The following is an 18,386-nucleotide window of genomic DNA, read 5'->3' as shown; positions in this document are numbered from 1 at the left end:
CCATGGGGACATTCCCACGGGTTGGGGGCGGGGGGGGCACTGCCTGCAGCCGTGCCTGGGTCTCTGCCTCACGAGGCCCCCACCACCCAGGTAACCCCCCCTCAAACATTTGGGGTGCCCGGAGCACCCCCTCTGCCCCAGCACCCCAGCGGGGGGACACTGGCACAGCTTGGGGGGGCTGGTTGGGTCCCGCAGGGTGTTGGGGCCCTGGCTGCAGCCGCGGGGGGGTCTGAGGCTTCCTGGGGGGTCCCCACTGTCGGGGTGTCCCCACAGGTCCCTGACCCTGCCTGGGGGCAGCACCTGTGCTGAGTTTGCCAGTGCTCAGCTGCAGCACTGGCCAAGCGCACCCCCAGGCTGGGGTTAATCACCCCGTGCCCCCCCCAAAATGCAGATCCCCGCTGAGGTGGTGGCCTCTCCCCACCCGGCTGCGGACGGACACAGGGGGGGAGGCACCGGGCTGAGCTGCAGGGACCCCCCCCTCACCACCGCGGGTACCAGCCCCCCCTTGGCCAACCTCCACCTCTCGCCTTCCCCAGAGCTGTGAAGTTTTGGGGACCACAAGAGCTTTGTGGGGAACGGAGCTGAGCGGTGAGAGCAGGCGCTGTGCCCATGGCGGGGGGGTGTCCCACGCCAGCCCCCCACCCCCCCACCATCGAGCTGAAGGACTGACTGCAGGCCCTGAAATGTCAGGTAACTCCCCCCAAAAAACCACAGCTGAGGTGCACCCCCCCCTTCCCCCCGATCTCCGTGGCGGCTGCGCGTCCTCGAGGGTGACTGGGGGGGGGGTGACAAGGAGCCCGGGGCAGGGGGTTCAGTCTGCAGCTCCTGGGGAGTCCCAGCCCCGCAGCATCAATGCCTCCCCCCGGGCAGGAACAGGGGTGAACCCCACATTTATTTACTGAGCTGACCCCTCTCCGCCGCCTCCAGCGGAAGGGTGGTGGATCCAAAAATCAGTTGTGTGCCTGGAGGAGAACCCAAACCTGCCTGCCCCAGCTGGGAAGGTGTCCCGGGAAAGGGGGGGACACACACACGCTCCGAGCGCTCCCTTCAGCTTCGCCCTTCCGCCGCTGAGCTCTAACACCGTGCTCTGCACCCCAGCAGGATGAAGAGGGCTGGGGGGGGGGAGGGCAAAGGAGGAAAAGCGAAAGGCCAAGCGCGGAGGTGCGATGGACCTGCTGCTGGTGGGTGCTGAAGGCCACCCGTAGCCCTCGTGTCTCTGACGCAGCAGAACACGGGTCAGAAACATCCGCCCTGCCACAGAAATGGTGCGCTCTGCTCTTGCCCATTCAGGAGCAGACAAAAAAAAAAAAAATTAAAAAAATAAATAAAGCACTCCAGAAATTGGGGGTGTTTTGCTCTTCACCCAGCACCCTACGGCGAGGAGGTCGATGTTGAGTAAGACCAGATCCCCCAATTCAGGCAAAGCAAGGGCCGTAGCTCCGTGCCTCCGCTTTCAAGGTTAACAGAGTCCCGTCCCCCCCGCCTCGCGTGAGAAACGTTTCCTGCCCTTTCTTCTTGAGAAACACAGAAAAATGGATGATGAGGTGGGGGGGGGAAATCGAAGGAGCTGTTGGATCCGAAGGGTTGTGGTGAGCATTAGGAAGTGCCAGTGGTCACTGGGTATGGAGGAGGTGACCGTTCCTCCCCTCTCCAGCACTTTTGGGACCCTGTGACCACGAGGAGGAGGTGGATACTGGAGCACATCCAGGAGGTGCATGGAGAGGCTGAGGGTGCTGGGCCAGCTCAGGGGCTCCTGCTCACCAGGAGGGTGCAGGGAAGAGCCGGGCTCTTGGTGGAGATGGGGGGGGGGGTGGGGGGTGACAGGACAAGAGGCAGAGGGTCACAGCGGCTGTACGCAATTTGGACACCAGATCTCCTCGACTCCAGGCTCTGCAGGATGGTGCAGGTGCTACTGGTGAGGCGCCTACAAGCCACAATTAAGCAGAGTTAGCTACGGCCAGGGAACTTGAACTGAGCGTGCAGCCCCCGTCACACCCTGGATGTGGTTTTGATAGCAGGAGCTGCCCGTAAGGGGGAAGGGTCTTCCGGAGGGTGCTGGAGCCTGACCCACCACGGTGCTGCTCAGAGGTGCCAGGTCGCTGGAAGGACCCTGCCTTGGCAACGACTGACCTGGGGCTCCAAAAAAGGCCCTGAGGTTTGATTTTAGTAGAGACGCAAACAAAACACACCACCGAGGCGGCTGGCGTGAAAGCGAGTTACGTATCTGCAGCCACGCTGCGGGTGGTCGCTCGACTGCACAGAGCAGCACCGGCATCGCCTCTGCCAGCGAGCAAAGGGAAAATGCTGATTTCAAGAGAGCCCCCGAAACACGCGTGGCTTAGGAAAACAGAATGGCAGAACTTTAGCTACCAGCCTCACCCCGCTGGCCCCAGAGAGGCTCAGCAAGCCAGGGTTGGCTCTCCATCAGTGATGGGGGCTGCTCTCCCTTCACGGCGGTTTGTTACCTGCTTCCCCACACTCCCCCCTTAACATCATCCCACTTTCACATGCCGAAGTTTATTCCCTAAGGAAACCCAAGGGCAACGCCTTGCAACCCCAGAAATAAGGCAGCATTGCCCTCCGTCCTTTCCTTCGTCTCTGCAGGAACAGCTGCTGCTGTGAAAACATCCTCTCAGCAGAAGGTGCTTCAATCTGCGCTGGAATCGCGTCCGTAAGCCATCTTTTGCTCTCCTCAAGCCATGACAGCTGCCCGTCTCCTGCAAGCAGAGCCCTTTCCGTTAATCCCTTGGAGGTGACGTTCCTGAGGCTCCGACAACATGCGGATCAGCAGCGACTCATCCTCTTGCTCCGCAGAACGGCGCTGAGGGCAGGGTTTGGGTGCAGAAAGCCGTAAAGTCTGTCTGACCGGAGCAAAAGCAGGGACTGACCTTGTCCAAGCAGTGGGGAGAAGGAAACTGTCGTCGTGTTTTGGCTTGCTCCAGCCTGACATCAGGCAAAAGCAACGGCGGGCGAGACTTGCTGTTCCCACCCCGGGACAGGCACGGTATTGCACACTTGCGGGCACCAAAGAGCAAGAGAAACCCTGTGCTGCACCTCCTGCCCCTTCCCAAGTTCTCCAGAAACTCTGGCACCTGAATTGTTAATAGGAATCTCAGCAAGTTCCTCTCCCGCAGGGATGCTGACTCGATGATTCTCCCTGAAAACACACCCAGCACCAACGCATCTGCTGAGTAGGCGGTGCAAGACGTGGATGCTTCATCCCGTAAAGATTGAGGCTCGATGGACGATTTCGCGCGGAGCCCACCCTCAGCTCTCCAGCCGAGACGTGCCCCTTAGCTCACCGTTCTCACGTAACGGACTCACCCCATCAAGAATTTCCCCCCCTCGGTGCATGCGCGGGCAGGGATCCAGGGAAAAGCAGGATTTTGAGAATACAAAGCGGAGAGCCAGGCTCAGAGTCACCACACCCTTTTTTATACAGTAATTTGATGCAGCAAGAGAGGAAAAAAAGGAAAAGAGATGCTGACAAGCATCAGCTCCCATCCAGCAAGCCAGAGATTCCCCTAACTCACAGTGCTTTTGTTGTTCCTATGTTTAATGGAAATGCACACACAAAAAAAGAAATCATTAAAAAATAGACAATAACGTCAAGTAACATTGGTGCCAACACTGTCCAACTGGCTCGTCGCAAACACAGCTAATATAGCTCATGCACACACCACCCACAACCACCACGTTCCGGGGCTCCTACGCGCCCACCCCAGCCCCTCCCGGCTCACCAGGACGGTATCGCTGCTTGGTCAGCTCAGATCTTTGGCCCCTTTTATTTACCGAGATCTTTCCGTGGCTCTGGCGAGTACAAAGAGGCCGATGCCAGCCTGACTGCTTCACTGCTGAGCGAATTTTGCTTCCACGTAGGGGGAAAAACAAAAAAATTATCTTAAATGACAGTCTGGAACGGCCTTCAGTCAACACTCCCCGCCAGTAATGTGAAAGGAGAGATGCAGCTATCGCACGTCTGCTTGCCGAAGCTGCCCTAGGTTTTAGGAGAAAGAAAACCCACTTTCCAAAGCTCTAGGATCTGAAATCCCTGGTAGCAAAAATTTATTTTCATGACTGAAGACAAGGAGAAATTTATAAACGTATTCTAGCAACCAACCAATAAAACAGTAAATATTCCATTCCTGTGACTTATATATAAGTGATCACCCGGGAGCAAAACACCCAAACCGGCCCTGCCACGTGCCACTACGACAACCAGGAGTACGAGACCACGTGCACATCACCTGTCCTTACTTCTTCCCAACCCCACATCGCCAGGGAAGTCTCTTTTGAAGGTCCGCAGTGTATCCAGACATCCTCCGAGTGACTAGTGTCCAACGTTAAAAGGAGAAAAAATAAAGCAGCACACTCATTTCAAAGCCCAACAAAGACATCAACATTGTTAGATTCTCCTAAAAATAAGTAGTTCCAATTCATTTTTTCTCCCCCCAAAGGCCATGTGCCTCGGCCAATGTTCAGCGCATGAGCAGGCTGTGCTTTGGTCCATCCACTCTCTCCAGCTTCTCAAAGTGTTTTCTGGCATTGCGGATGTTGATCAGCGTAGCCGCAGAAGCTAGGACGGAAAAGGGACAGGGGAGATAAAAAAAAAAAAAACCCCAAAAACAGTTAGAAGGGATGCGAGTAACCAAGTCCTCTGAAGTTAAGTGCTGCCTAGAAGCAATGGCCCCATCAGCAAGCTCTCTTATTTCAGCCCCACTGCTCCCCAGCTTTGCAAAATTTAACGCTGGAAGGCCAGAGCTGTCTGCCGATCCCAGTACAACACCGAGGACGAGTCAGAGCAAACTACGGTCAAGCGGTTTGCTCGCAGGGGTAGCTGCACAAGTCACCACCACAGCTGCTCGCCTGTCACTCCTCGAGCACAATATCACAGCCGGTAATTGGCTCACGGGGTTTGCACAGGTTTTCCCTAATTCAGTAAACCATTCGAGAACACGGGGACAGGAAGCATCAACACTAAGCCACGAGGCTGTCCTGGACAGTGTCTCTTAGGCACCTCAAATCCTAACAGGAGCGGTTTCAATTGGAGTTGTGCAAACAGTCGAACGGCCGTGCCGCGCCTGCAAGGGCTGGCACCGCTGGCTGCAGTTTCTTCTTTAAGATAAATAGATGCTACTATAATTAGAGTCCTTCCCCATCAAGACAGTTCAGGCAGCAAGAGCAAAAACTCAAGTGTGATCCATCTCTGCTTTCCTCTCCAAAAATCACTGGGGCTGCCAGATCAGAACAGCCCAAAATAGGTTATTAGACATGACCTACTAAATCAGGTCACATCTGCTATAGTGGTTCCCCACCGCTGCTCCTCCACTTGACAGCACCACACAGCTCAGCTGTCAGAGGCGCACGTCTTGCCTTCTGCAAGGTAAGTCACTTTTTAAGCACCTTCCCCCACCCTCTGCTCAGAGGGGGCAAACCAGCAGGGCAGTGGATCCCTCTCTACCTTTTAATTCCAATCGGTTTTACTGCTTTGCTTGGGGTTTTTTTGCCATTTTCCAAGAGAAACACAGTTTAAACCGGACTCATTGGGCTTTTTGACCCTGTGAACAAAACCAGGCCCAGGGCTTATCTTTGCTTCAACTTACGTATTGAAGGGTCTGACATAACCACCATCACGTATGTATTTGATGTAAAGATGTCAATGAAAGCAGCAAAGTTAGAGTTCCTGACCTCCATGCTCTGGAAAGAAGCTGCCAGCTTACTAAGAGGGGAGGAAAAAAAAAAAAAGAAAAAAGTAAATGAAGTACTACTGTAACATTGCTCAAAAGCTTTTGCACCAACATCCCGTTATTTGAGGTTTTGGTAACAAACAAGTGTTTGAGTCCCCATGAGTCTGGGTGGTGAGTTTAAAAAAAAAAAAACAACACAAACAAAACCTGCAAACAAACAAAAAACCCACAAAAACCCCAACAACTCTTTAGCTTTAGGCTGAGAACAATATAAAGTGATTTACACACTGAAGGTAACTCAAGATACACAACCCCACCGCCCGTTTGAATCTGCCATGCCCAAGCAGTCAACATCCCGTGCCCCACTGACGGAAGAGCTCAGCCATTTCGAAGGACAGGGAACGCTCTTGCGGACAACCGGCAGAAATAAGTATAAACCTGAAATATCTGGACACAGCTCCCTAAGCTACGCAGCCACTTCTCCATCCTAGTCAGGCTCCCAACGCTTGCAGATATTACCAACAGACTGTGGAACCTAGAGGCTGTTCAAAAGCCAAGCTACTCCACAGCAAGCTTTCCACTTTCCCATTTAAAATAATAATAAATAAACGATAAATAGCATCTGCAAGCCTCTTCCTCCCAAACCAGCACTGAGGTACAGGGTCTGTGGCAAGGCTCTCCATCTGCCTTTCCGCAGCACTGCTGTTGCTAATTTATCAGTTCAGCCCTGGAACCTCCCTACCTTGCCCAGGAGAATGAGGCCTAGAAGAAAACTTTTTTTTCCCCCCAAAACAAACCTCTTTCAACTATCACAAAGGAGAAAGTTACAAAAGATAACAAATAACTCAGTTCTGTTAAATTGCACCATGCTTAAACTATGGTACTTCAGCTTGCTGAGGAGTCACAGAGCTAGTATTAATTCGGAGAGTCTTCTGGATGAAGCCGAAATACCCGCTGAAGTATTTTCCCCACCTAATGATTAAAGCAGCTCACCTGCAACTTAGCTTGAATTGTTTAATAATGTTGCTGATTTTCTCAAATCTGTGGACATCCCGCTGTTCTTTGCATTGATAGTGAGAAATGACCTGGAAGGCAGAAAGAGAGAGAGCGCAGAGTTAATAATTTATTTCAGCAGAAGTTTCTCAGCTTCAACAGCAATCACAGGGAAACAGGTGGTGACCGGGACAGGGATTTCCTTTGCCTTTTGCCAATTGAATCTTGGAAACTATTTGCAACAACACTTGTGGTGCTTTCAGGGTAAAACAAGACTCAGTAATACAATCACCGGGAAGCCTTTCACAAGCATAGATGCAAGTACATAAGATATGCAAGAGACACTACTGAGGTCTGAATACTCCAACTTAGCAGCAATTTAAATCTTGAGTCACAAAAAAGGAAAGTGCAAGGAGAGGAAAAAAATGCGAGACCATGACTTCAGGTAGGGGAAACAGACACATGACAGATGCTGGAATGGCTTTTCCTTCCCAAGTCTATGGTGCTGCAGATCCTCAAGGACTGAACCCCAGAAATTTCCCATTCTGCAGCAGGTAGAATGCACAAGCACTACCCCCAAAGCCAGAGCAAGCCACTCCTCCCCAAGAAAAGCAGAACAAAGGCAGCTGGTTTCCTAGGGAGTTCTCTCTCCATCAGTTCACTGAGTCAGACCAAGACTGTGCTAAGCTGCCTGCATTCAGAGCGGTTCCCCTCCTCTTCCTCCCACACAGCGATCCAGCAGCAACACGCAGACTGGATTCAGAGGATCAGAAATTTTTAGGAATCCTTGCAGGGTGACCCACAGCTCGCTCTCCCTGACTGTTTTCCCAAGGCTGGTAGCCTACAGACCTTTGCTCTTCAGCCAAATTAGCCAACAGGCCAAGAACTGCCTTTACTGCAAAGGGGAATGGCACACAATCAAACAGTTACCTCATCTTTGTTCCCACAGCAAACCAAAAAGGAGTATTTTAAGAACCTTATGCTGTGCGCTTTAAGCTCTAAGAATCATGACACCAACCTCTACTGGAAGCATCGGGCGCCCTTGCGCAAGGATGTTAAACTCTTACTTTCCTACCTATGGGGTCACACTTAACGGGCTCATGAGAACTAAGTTTTTTGGTTGGTTGTTCATTTTCCCCTCGACCATCTTAAAACGATCGTGTACTTTCTACTTTTTAAACCTGCCTAATTATTCATCCATGTACAGGTTTAGCCGGATTCAAGGACTGTGTTGATACCAAAGCCTTCATTGTATGCCAGTTCATTCCTGAACTTTCCAGATAGGTTTTTCTGTTACTGTGATTTGAATAGTAAGATTTCACTTCAGGAAAAAGAAGTCCTGGGGGAAGTTTAAATATATGAAAAAAAGTGAGAAGAAAGAGTCTTTTTAAAAGTCACCATTACACTGAAAATAAGCACAGAATTTTTGTAGCAAAGATTTTTTTTTCAGTAAAAAATGTACTTATGATGAAAGTACTGGTACATATGACCAAGGTGGAACTATTTATTATCTACAGAAGGTCAAAAAGCAGAACTTGCCCGAAATGGCAGGTGTTTACTTCTAATAGTTTAAAAAGTGAGAAAAGGAATGGCTCCTTTTCCACATTCCCTCTTCAATCAGATGTTTGGCCATCAAGGAAAGCACTCAAAAAACCCTTCAAAATCATTCCTTCAGGTCAGCAAGAGTTTTGCTGCAAAGTCTGAAGAGACCAGTCCAGAAACCCAGAGTATGGACAGACAAGCAGCAACGGCAGCTTTAACCAACACATTTTACCTTGCAGAGACAACAGATTGGAAGCAGAGTTACCATGCAGCCAGTAACTTTTGAAAGCCGTTGCAATCCAATTGCTCGTGATCCTCTATCCATACTCCAGGTTTGTAGAGTATCATAGAAAAAGGAGAAATCAAGACCAGTTCAAACACGAGGCCAGAAGGAACTGAAAAGGCTTATTTCAAACTAAAGAAGGTTCTTGCCCTGTGCAGAAAGGAATTCTCAAAAAAGTCCCACGGCCGACAACAGAATGGGGATATGAAACACAGCTTGGAAGAGGCAAACACCAAACAAGCCCTCGGCTCAACTGCTAGAAGCGGAAATTTTGGGAAGGTCCCATGAGCCATGGAGTCACATCAGCTACTGTCAGCATCACGAGGCCTGGATCGATGGGTTCTGCTGTCTGGCACTGGCTCCCGTCTTTGGGCTACTGCCACAACAGCACTTTCCATCCAGGGAACTCCGTCCTAGGCTGGGCAGGGGAACCCAAAGGGCAGAACTGCTGTATTCACCAGGAAAGTGGCTCTCTCAAACAGAAGCACTTCATCTGCCTCGATGATCTGAGCAAAGTTCCTCAGGTTCATTTCCAGCTGCTGGACATTAGGGATCAGCTGATAGACTATACTGGACCAAGCCTGTCAATAAAGAAAGACACAACATAAGGGATGCATTAGCACTTCTCTGACACATCCTCTTGTTAGCCAACGTGCTCAAAACCTGATTATCTGCACATCTGGGTGTTGATAGCCCAGGCAAGACTGAGAAGCTTCTCCCACCTCCGTGCCCAGGTATCTCAACTACAGTGGAGACCACCAGTCATACCCCAGCCCCAAGTACACTCTTCACTATGTCAAGTTCTTCCCCACATCAGCCACAGAGGAACTAGAATACTATTCAACAGACTTCATCATCCTAATTTTAAGCTGGCAACATTCCCATCTACTGTTCCCAGATAAACCTGCTCAAGTTTTCAGAGTTTTTGGGGTTTTTTTGGTTTGGTTTTTTTGGTTTTTTTTTTTATTTTTTTTATTTTTAATCTTGAGCAAGGTCAACGTGCAGACGGATACTTGGCAGCTCATCACTGATCCAAACAGAAAGCTCTAGTCTAACGCAATGAGTCGGGAAGGAGCCCAGAAGGGACTGGGGATGCTGTAACGGGTGTCTGTCCTCACGCAGACTCAGGTCCTCTAACCTCAGCTTCAGCTCACTGCCCATCCTGGCTTTGCACGGATTTGCCAGACGGTGAAATCTCCCATCTGAAGAACCACTGAAGTCAAGAGAAAGAGCCAAATGGTCCTCGCCTTCAGACAAGCAACCCAGCCGCTGCACTACCACCACTGCTTATTAGCATTAGCTGGCAATCATAACCATCATTTGTGCTCAGTGTAGCCCAGGTAGCACTCACCACTCCCACTCCTGGAAGACCTCTGCAGTCAAGACTGACTGATAGCAAAAACCCCCACCCACTCCTGAAAGCAAAGCAAATTCCCAGGATGGTAAATGCTCGTGTTTTAACAGTGCTGCAGAGAAACATAGGAAACAATCCCACGCTGGATAAACATGACTAAAGGATGCAGAAGCTCTTTCTAAAGTAGCCAGGCAAAGTGTTTACGCAATATTAACACACTGACACCATCACTCCAATGTGTGGAGGGGTTTTACTTTGTTTAATTAAAACCAGGATACTCAGATGCCGTTTACAACGGCTAACCTCCAGAAGCAGTTGCTGCAGAACTAAAAAGGGTCGGTCACTAATAAACCAGTAGCAACTAACGACTTGCCTTCCTCATGCTCTTTTCAAGTGGGAGGGGAGAAGCCAGATACGGAGAGGAAGCTGTACAAACCTTGTAAAGCGTTTCATCCCAGATGGAAGTTCTAAAACAAACACATTCCAAGGGACGGGAAAGGCGCTTCAAGTCTTCCTCACGCTCTTTAAAAATCTGGGAAATAAAAAAAAAGATTAGCAGTTGAGTGTAAATATTTCTGCCTTTGGCGTGGTTGCCGTATTGCATTTATGGTCTGCATTTCAAACAAGTCTCAAGTAGCTACAGCACTGGAGAGAAGACAACAGCAGAGCACACCAGCCAGGATGGGCTGGCAGAAACCCCTTCCACTGGGGCAGCAGGGACAAGCAGACCACGGCTGTCTTACAAGAGATCTGACAGGCTCAACACTGAAACAGCTATAAGAGTTGTGGAGTGGGAATGGAAGCAGGGATGCATGAGTGTCTCTGAGGACCTAAATTTTGACAAGTCCATGGTCACAGGCAAAAAGCTCTGTCACTGAGAACAGGATAGGAAGAAAGCACTGAGGCTCATCAATATGAGCAGCTCTGAGGCACGTGCTTACAGAGTCTTCTCTTCTCACATCATACTCTGCCCTTAGAAGTTATGGTTACAAAAAAGGGGAGCAGAGGGAACAGCAAAGACCAGCCAGCCTAGTGCCAGGCTCCCGCAGAACTGCTAAAAAAAAAAGCAGCAAGACAGCCAGCAACATGCCTCTGCAGAGGAGGATACGACGACCACCTTCACCTCAACTTACTGGTTTTAGGAACATGACAGAACATTAACGAATCCCCGTGAAACGCAGCGTAGGCCAACACTTACCATTTGAGTCCTGGGCTACCAAAGGCTGCAGTAAGATTTACAGAGTGATTTAGCCCAGTATTTGCATGCTCTTCTGAGTAGCAGACACCTTAAACCAGACCTTGATGGGTGTGCAATGATACACACTGAAAGCACAGCTGAAGTAAGGCCCCTCTTCTGTTCACCCCTCACTTCAGGGCCCCACTAGATTCTGCACAACCATGTAAAACCAGCACTTGTCCACCAGTCCCAAAACAGACCTGGACAGGACAGCGTCAAGATGCAGGGAAGGCAGATGGAAGTGAGGAAAAGCTCCTTGAGTCAACCCTAGGAACAAGCTCTTTGAGTTATTTCTGCACTGAGCTGGAGGGCAGAACTAAAGCTGGAAGAGGAGGATCACCGCTCTCGGGCAGCACACGTGGTCTGAAGCCAACCTGCTGCGTGGAAGGAGTCTGTCTATGCAGGGAGGTCAGGGTGTGGTTTCAGCCACAGGACCTCGCGCAGACCTTTGCAGCTGCCCAGGAATCAAGAGAAAGTTTTATTAAAACTTTTACTTCAGTCAAAAGCCAACAGCCTAAGGGGGCCTCCAAACTTGCTGCAAGGCAGGGAGCGGCCAAGCAGCCAGGGATGTTGTCTAACCCACAAAGCTAATTCTTCTTTTGGTATCAGAAGTTGATTGCTTTTCAGTCCAAGCTGAAAAAGGTTGGTAGGAACTCAACATCTTCCAAAAGCTCTAAAAAGAACAGAAAACACCAAACATCTCTGAAACGTTGATCATCAGCCTTTGCAGGATGCCTCTTGGGGCAGAGGAGTGCTTAAGAGGTGATTTTGGGGCAGGCAGAGCAAACTGACAGAGAACAGAATCAACTGATAGAAATCACCTTCCAGGAACCTGGGAAAGTTTCAACTCTTTGTTGTTGTGCTTTAGAACAGAGCCTATGCTGGACTGAAACCAATAGCTGAAGAGAAACCAACCATCACTGTCACCACCACCATCCTCAAAGCCATCCAAATGGTGAGCAGTGAGTTTAAGATCGCTGGATTTCTTTCAGTTCTACCTTCCTTTCAGTTCTGCCTCCCTTCTGGAACCAAGATCTGGTGAAAGTACTAGAATCAGTGCTAGAAAAGAAAAGGCTTTGAGTAGTTGTCACTAAAATTCATTAGTTCTGGTCTCCACCAGATTACATACAAGAGATAGCGATGAGAGACAATTTAGAAAAGGCAGAAAAAGCTTAGAGGGTTTGGCAATTCTTAACACCTGAGAAACCCTTCTAGGAAGAGTGCTGATGGGGCTGTATTCAAAGTACAAAATTGCAACACATTAGCACACTCAAAAGATGCTCTATTTGAAAGCATTTCTATGGCGACTATCAGCTTCTCACCAGATCCCGCTGATCCTCCTGCACCAAGTCCATCTTGTGCACCAGACAAAAGATCTTTGCATCAGGAGAGTTCTGAAGAATTGCCTCCAAGCATGACTGGTAGTAGTGCATGTCCTTCTCCAGTTCACGGCTCTCTACATCAAAGACATAGATGAGGACTTCTACGTTGCGGAAGATGTTGTCCCGCTGACTGGTGAAGTAGTTCTCCATAAAGGTGTCCTGTCTGAGAAGGAGCAGAGTGACAAAGCAAGGAGATGCCCATTAGAGCAACCAGGTCTTGCTCAGCATTGCCAGGAAAGATGCTACATGTAAAATACCTCGTGCATTTTGAGCTAGACACCCACAGGTGGCTAAATTCCCCATGACACAAGGCTCCCTAAGCATTTCCAATCACACAAAGTTAGATGCTCCTGAAGAGCATCTGCTCACCAGTCCCACAGGAAGCTGAGGCTTCCCTCACATCACAGAGCTTGCTGCTTCTGGACCCAGACTAGCTTTTAGAGAGTTGCATAAGAAAATCCGCAGAAGCTAAAATATAACCAAAACCATCAGCGTAACTTCTTATTACAGGATTTAATTTGCTGAATATGCACAAGGACACAAGAGCTGATGAAGCTTAGCAAAACTGGACAGCTCTGCTGAGGCTCTGTCAACAGGAGAGCGTTCTTCACAAAGCTGCTTCCAGAAGCCACAGGATCACTGTCAACCTTCACCCTCGCTCCTCAGCGCACGCCCCACTTAGATCAAGCTAGTGAGGAGCGATTCTGAACCCAGCATCACCTCCCACCACCTCAAGAGAAAGTCCAGGTGAAGGGCTCAGGCTTTTTACCAGCAGAAGACAGCAGCCAGGAAGGGAAGGGTGGACCCACACACTGCTCCTTTTACCCAGGGATAACTCAAGAGACAGCGTAATCATGCCAGCCTCTTCCACCCACGAGCCTAAGATGTGGCACCCTTCTTTCCAGAGTTGCCTCACCAGTTTTACAGCACACGCGTAACACTTGCTTTATTCCCTTCATCCACTCCGGGGCAGGAGGAGCTCTGCTCTCTTACATCCCTGGCGTTATTCCCCAGAGCTAACCAACCCCCAACGGTTTCAAAAGCAAAAGAATAAACAGTACCTACCCTCCGCAGTCCCAGAGGTTTAATACCAGGTTTCCTAGAAATCTAACATGGGAGTGCTCCACGTCAACTGGAAAGAGACAACAGGAGTTTACCGACTGTACCACACCCCCAGTTCAGAGCTACTTCCTCAGGCAGCCAAAACCACCGTTCTTCACAACGCTTGTCAAGTCCCATCTAAACAACATCATTGTACCTAAATCTATGCTGAAGGCACTAAGGAAAAAGACAGTTCCCAGAGTAATTCCTACTCTCTATCCAGGCCACTATTCTCCTGAGAGGCACAGCAGGTGGTTCCCTCTTTAACACCACGTTCTCTGATTTTGTGATATTTTATGACATTAATTCCAGCACGCTCTCCAAGGCCTTAAGCAAGCCTTAAATTAAAAAAAAATCAGTAACACAAAGAACGTAAACTTTATGAACAGGCCAAATTTATGGCAAAGAGGAAACATACGCCAATCCGTGACATTAAGTCCTCACAGGTGCTTCCCAGCGAGGAGTGTTAGATCCTGACAGTTCATACCCCTGTTTCAGAGGAATCACTTATTGCTTTTTCAGAGCAGTGGCATTAGAGGAGGGGGGGGGGGGGAAAGGCAGAAGACACTAATTAAGCTTGGTGCATCATCCTGCCAAAACCACAGGTGCTTAGCAAGATCACTGCACCTCCAGCTGTGCTAGCGATCAACTGACTAACAACAGGAAAGCTTCACCAACAAGAAGGACCATGAGGAGGGTCTGAACACTCCTCCAGTAACAGGTGTAGCTGCAGCAAAGGCTGCTTCCCGATCAAAAAAAGCATTTAGGATAAAAGTTCAACAATATAGCAGCAAAACTGAACGCAGTCCTGCCTTCCCTTTCACTCCAGCTTCCTACCTGCCCTCAGCTGAACTCAGGAGTGAAGTTCCCTGTGAGGTGTGGCAGCCTGGAGGAGACACCCACCTGCCCCAGAACAGAGGAGAGGCCGGGATTGCCAGAGGGAACAGCCTCACCCCTTTAATGAAAGGGGTTTGAGCCCTAAGAACTTGCAGTTCAAAGAAGAGAAGTCTTACTTGTGGCACCCAGGCGCCGTGTGTCCCTGGCGATGTAGTTTGCAAAGATAATGGACCTCATGCTGGTCTTCCCAGACCCACTTTTACCCATCAGCAGCACCTGGGGAAAAAAAAAAAAAGAACAAAGGAAAGAATTAGCTACCACAGAGCACTAAGTCCTTCACAGCTCCATCGGGGTTAACATCTTACTGCCAAAGCCACCAAAACACAGGACCAACATATTTCAGATGTGAATGCGTCAGGAGAGAGAGGCAAAGAGGACCACACCTGGGAAAGCAGGAGACAGGCATCCTTACCTCCCTGCTATCCACAGTCACCGAATCACGGTCAGGCTGAAAACCTTCCCACCTTGTTTGCGTTCTTGAGCTATGCCCCCCACCCTCGCAGGAATCTCTGCCCTTCCAGGCACTGCACTCCTGTTCCTTCAACCAGCTGCCTACCACCCAGAAGGCAGCACAGCCTGCCCACGGAACCCCTGCTCTCAGCGCACGTTGGCCGAGGACTCGCGGAGTTCATAACCGGCACTCGGGGAAGAGCGGGAACTGCTCCCGAAGCCACCCCAGCACACTTGCCAAATGCACTGGCACCACAGGCAAAGGCTTCATGTTTCTTGATGACAGCAAAGGACTTTGCCAAGACAAAAGAACAGCTTTATCTCAAGCCTTTAAGACCAGGCTGGAAACAATCCCTTGCCCACTCAGCACTGGTATTCTCTAGCCATTATTTCTCTCCTTATCACCCTCTCTTCCTTCTCATAAAGTGACTTGTTTTCTCTTCCCCAAAAGAGGTGAAATACAAGTTACATTTCAAGTTTCAGGTGTCAGAAGCCCAGGAAAAAGTTAAAAGCAGACGGGACAAGAGCACCAGGCTATCATGTAGGGGACACCCTGGCTCCAGAGTCCTGTTTGCAGATCATCGGGCCAAAGGAGACGGAGCGCCTTTGGTAGCCAAAAACCAGGGGATGATTGCAGGGAAAAGAGGGGAGACAGTCACACAAGGCAAGACTTTACATTGTGATCTAAAAATAAAAACTAAAAAACCCCAACATTGACAGCCAACACGGACTTGCTCGCAAAAACAGCTGTTAAACAAGTTCCAGTTACAAAGTCAAATTGAGCCTTTGGCAACAGCTCCGAAAATCTATCATCAAGGATAGGTTTAACATGAGCACAACCGGCCCGAGTCCGCCTGCCCAGCCCACAGCAGTGCCAAACACCAGCTGGGAACACACTCGCTCGACTCCCAACCTCGCTCTGCGACCGCACGGTGACAGCTGCCAGAATCTCAGGGCAGAACAGGAGAGGCAGAATCGCACCATCCTGTTTGCAAAATTTATCCTTCCGAGAGCGACTGCAACACTTCACAGGCTGGCCAGCGCCCTTTCCAAAAAGAAGCTGACCACAAGCCTCGATGATTTGGTAACAAGGACTTTCCCTCAAAGAGGCAGGCTGGTCAGGTCACACCTATCAGCCTTTCCGGAGCAAACCCCCAGACAGCTACGCTGTCTTCTCCCCTGACCTACACACAGAGCGGAGGGAGATAACATCAACATCTCTTATTTCATACCACCTGCAGAAAAAGCACATGCAGAAACTCGATACGGCTCCAAGGCACAGCATGAACAGGCAACCCCAATTCCCAAGTTTTAGACTGTGGAGGCCTTTCGAAGGGGTCAGACACCAGCACGTAGGGCCAGGCAGGAAACCCAGTCCTAGCACACCATGGAAAGACTGCCATATATTCTCTACGCAGCCGCTTTAACAGCTTTGAATATGCTTACTGCTGGAATACATCCACACAAACACACTCCGTTTCTCAGAAAAAGTGCTACTCCTTCCCCATGTGTTAAGCTTCATCCTCCCAGGAGCCCTCAGTGAATTACGGGCTCCCCACACAAGTTTCTGTAACACATCAGAAGGGTCTGCCCACAGGCTGACGAAGCGGGTTAGAGCATATCCTCTTCCCTCACGCTGTGGGAGGTACACAGTGACCAAAGAGTTTTGCAACAAGTACTAGAAACGCACGGGCAGTGGTTAGCGCGGATGGCTCCACAGCAAGCCTGCCCTACCGCTCACGCCAGTGAATAAACTCACATCTGATTTTAATTTCTAGCACTTTAAGCAAAGGATGCATCTGCTGACTCTGAGAGTCCTAAGAGGCACCCGACAGCCGAAGAACACACCGAGGTACAGATGCAAACACGTAACAACACAGCAAATGCAGAGGGGGAAGGAAAACCCAACTGCAAAGGAATTCTCCCTTCAGTTCTTACCTTTTTCTTCATGGCTGTGCTTGGCATCACCCACCTAAAGAGAGAAGACCATCTTCTTATATTGCTCTACTTTTCCTCAGTCACAGGCTTCACTTCAACATCCAAATCCCACCCACAGAAGTACCAGCAAAAGGGGAAGCACTCCCATACTGACATAATTCCCCCCAACCTCCACCGCAGCAGGCATCTCACAGCTTCTGCTCCAGACAGCATGGGGAAACTTCAGCAAAAGCCTTCTGCTGTTAAAAAACCCTCTAACACGCCCATGATGAACAACGTCCCCGTAATTACATGGCCGAAACAGGCCTAAGCAGGATAACCGCGGCAGCGCTGGAAGGCAGCGGGAGACACCCGCACTGCTGCCACACAGCTCGGGTCTCCTCACACCGGGCACCCAGGGCCGGCCTCACCCGCAGTCCCTGCTCCCCCCCTTTCCCCCCGGGATACTCCGGAGCCCGCACCAAGCGACCCACGACAGCCCCCGACCCCGCTCCCCCTCGGCTGTCCCCAGCCCCAGCGGGCCCGACAGTGGCTTCACTCCCCAGCTCGGCCAGCCCCGCGACCCCCCCCACCCCCCCCGCTACCTCTAGCCGCGATAGGCGCCTCCCGGGCCGGCTCGGCAGTGCCCGCGGGCGGCGGCGGGGGTGCCTGCCGGCCTGCCCGCCGGAGGCGGCGGAGCTCAGCGGGACCGAGCGCCACCCGCTCCGGAGTAGGCCTCAAAGCCGCAGCCTCGCGTGAGCCCGCCGCGCCGCTGGGGTCTCGCCCGCTCCCGTCGCGGCGCCCGGGACCCCCCGCCCCCCCCCCCCCAGCGGCGCTCACGAGACCCAGCGCTCGGCGGCCGCCGCCGGTCACGTGAGCGCTCACCCCGCCCTCTCCCGCGCGCCCGTGCCCCCTCCCGTCATGTGATGCGGCGCCGCCAACGGCGAGGCGGGCGGGGTGAGGAGAGGGAAAGAGGCGGGGCGAGACGGCAGCGAAGCACCGGCCGCCATCTTAGTTGTGGGCAGTCCCTTTCTGGCGGGGGGGCTTTATGGAGGCTGCCGGGGCGGGGGGCGCGGCAGCCGGGGGCGGGCAGCGGCTCCCGGTACGTGCGAAGCGGCCGAACGGAGCCCGCCAGAGCCTCGTATCGTCCTGAGTGCAGGAGGCTGTGGGGAGGCCAGGCTATGGGGTGGGCGGACGTAAGCATAACCAGCGCCTCCCATATGGTCTAGCGGTTAGGATTCCTGGTTTTCACCCAGGCGGCCCGGGTTCGACTCCCGGTATGGGAAGCTTCGCTTTTTTGCGATGAGGTTGGGTTTTTTTTTTCCCTTCTCGATCGCGGTTTTTTTGCATCTCCGTGGCCAAATTTCTCGGCCCCAGGAGTCTGCGGAGACCGCAGGAAGCGCTATGCCACGGCAAACTTGCCTCCCGCCTCGCTTTACAACGTTCAAGTAAGTTAGAAAACAGCACCTAACTAAATAATGTGGGGTTAAATGCGTTTTTCTCTAATGTAGGCAAGAAAATTGCTGCTTGTGTCCCACTGCAT

The 18,386-nt window shown here is 51.1% G+C and overlaps 1 protein-coding gene and 1 non-coding gene across 2 annotated transcripts; one reads left to right on the top strand and one right to left on the bottom strand.

Moving 5' to 3' along the window:
* Positions 1-3,538: 3,538 nt before the first annotated feature.
* Positions 3,539-17,681, bottom strand: LOC129211841 (ras-related GTP-binding protein A). Its single transcript, XM_054839558.1, has 10 exons — positions 17,449-17,681; positions 16,865-16,898; positions 14,593-14,692; positions 13,544-13,610; positions 12,419-12,641; positions 10,296-10,391; positions 8,964-9,086; positions 6,681-6,772; positions 5,604-5,719; positions 3,539-4,576 (listed from the first exon to the last, which is right to left on the bottom strand). The coding sequence occupies exons 2-10, from the start codon at positions 16,889-16,891 to the stop codon at positions 4,479-4,481; spliced, it is 942 nt and encodes a 313-aa protein (XP_054695533.1). The 5' UTR covers positions 16,892-16,898; positions 17,449-17,681; the 3' UTR covers positions 3,539-4,478.
* Positions 17,682-18,057: 376 nt separating this feature from the next.
* TRNAE-UUC (transfer RNA glutamic acid (anticodon UUC)) lies at positions 18,058-18,129 on the top strand. Its single transcript has one exon. It is a non-coding gene; the product is annotated as a tRNA-Glu (tRNA).
* Positions 18,130-18,386: the final 257 nt, after the last annotated feature.

This window comes from Grus americana, chromosome 12, assembly GCF_028858705.1.
Source record: "Grus americana isolate bGruAme1 chromosome 12, bGruAme1.mat, whole genome shotgun sequence".
Lineage (NCBI taxonomy): Eukaryota > Metazoa > Chordata > Aves > Gruiformes > Gruidae > Grus > Grus americana.
This window is presented reverse-complemented; position numbering and strand designations above follow the sequence as displayed.

Coding starts and splice junctions, on each gene's coding strand:
- LOC129211841 (XM_054839558.1), bottom strand. CDS start 16,891: ATGCCAAGCACAGCCATGAAGAAAAAG. Junction 13,611..14,592: donor ACGGCGCCTGGGTGCCACAA/GTAAGACTTCTC, acceptor GTCTCTTTCCAG/TTGACGTGGAGCACTCCCAT. Junction 12,642..13,543: donor AACCTCTGGGACTGCGGAGG/GTAGGTACTGTT, acceptor GCTCCTTCTCAG/ACAGGACACCTTTATGGAGA.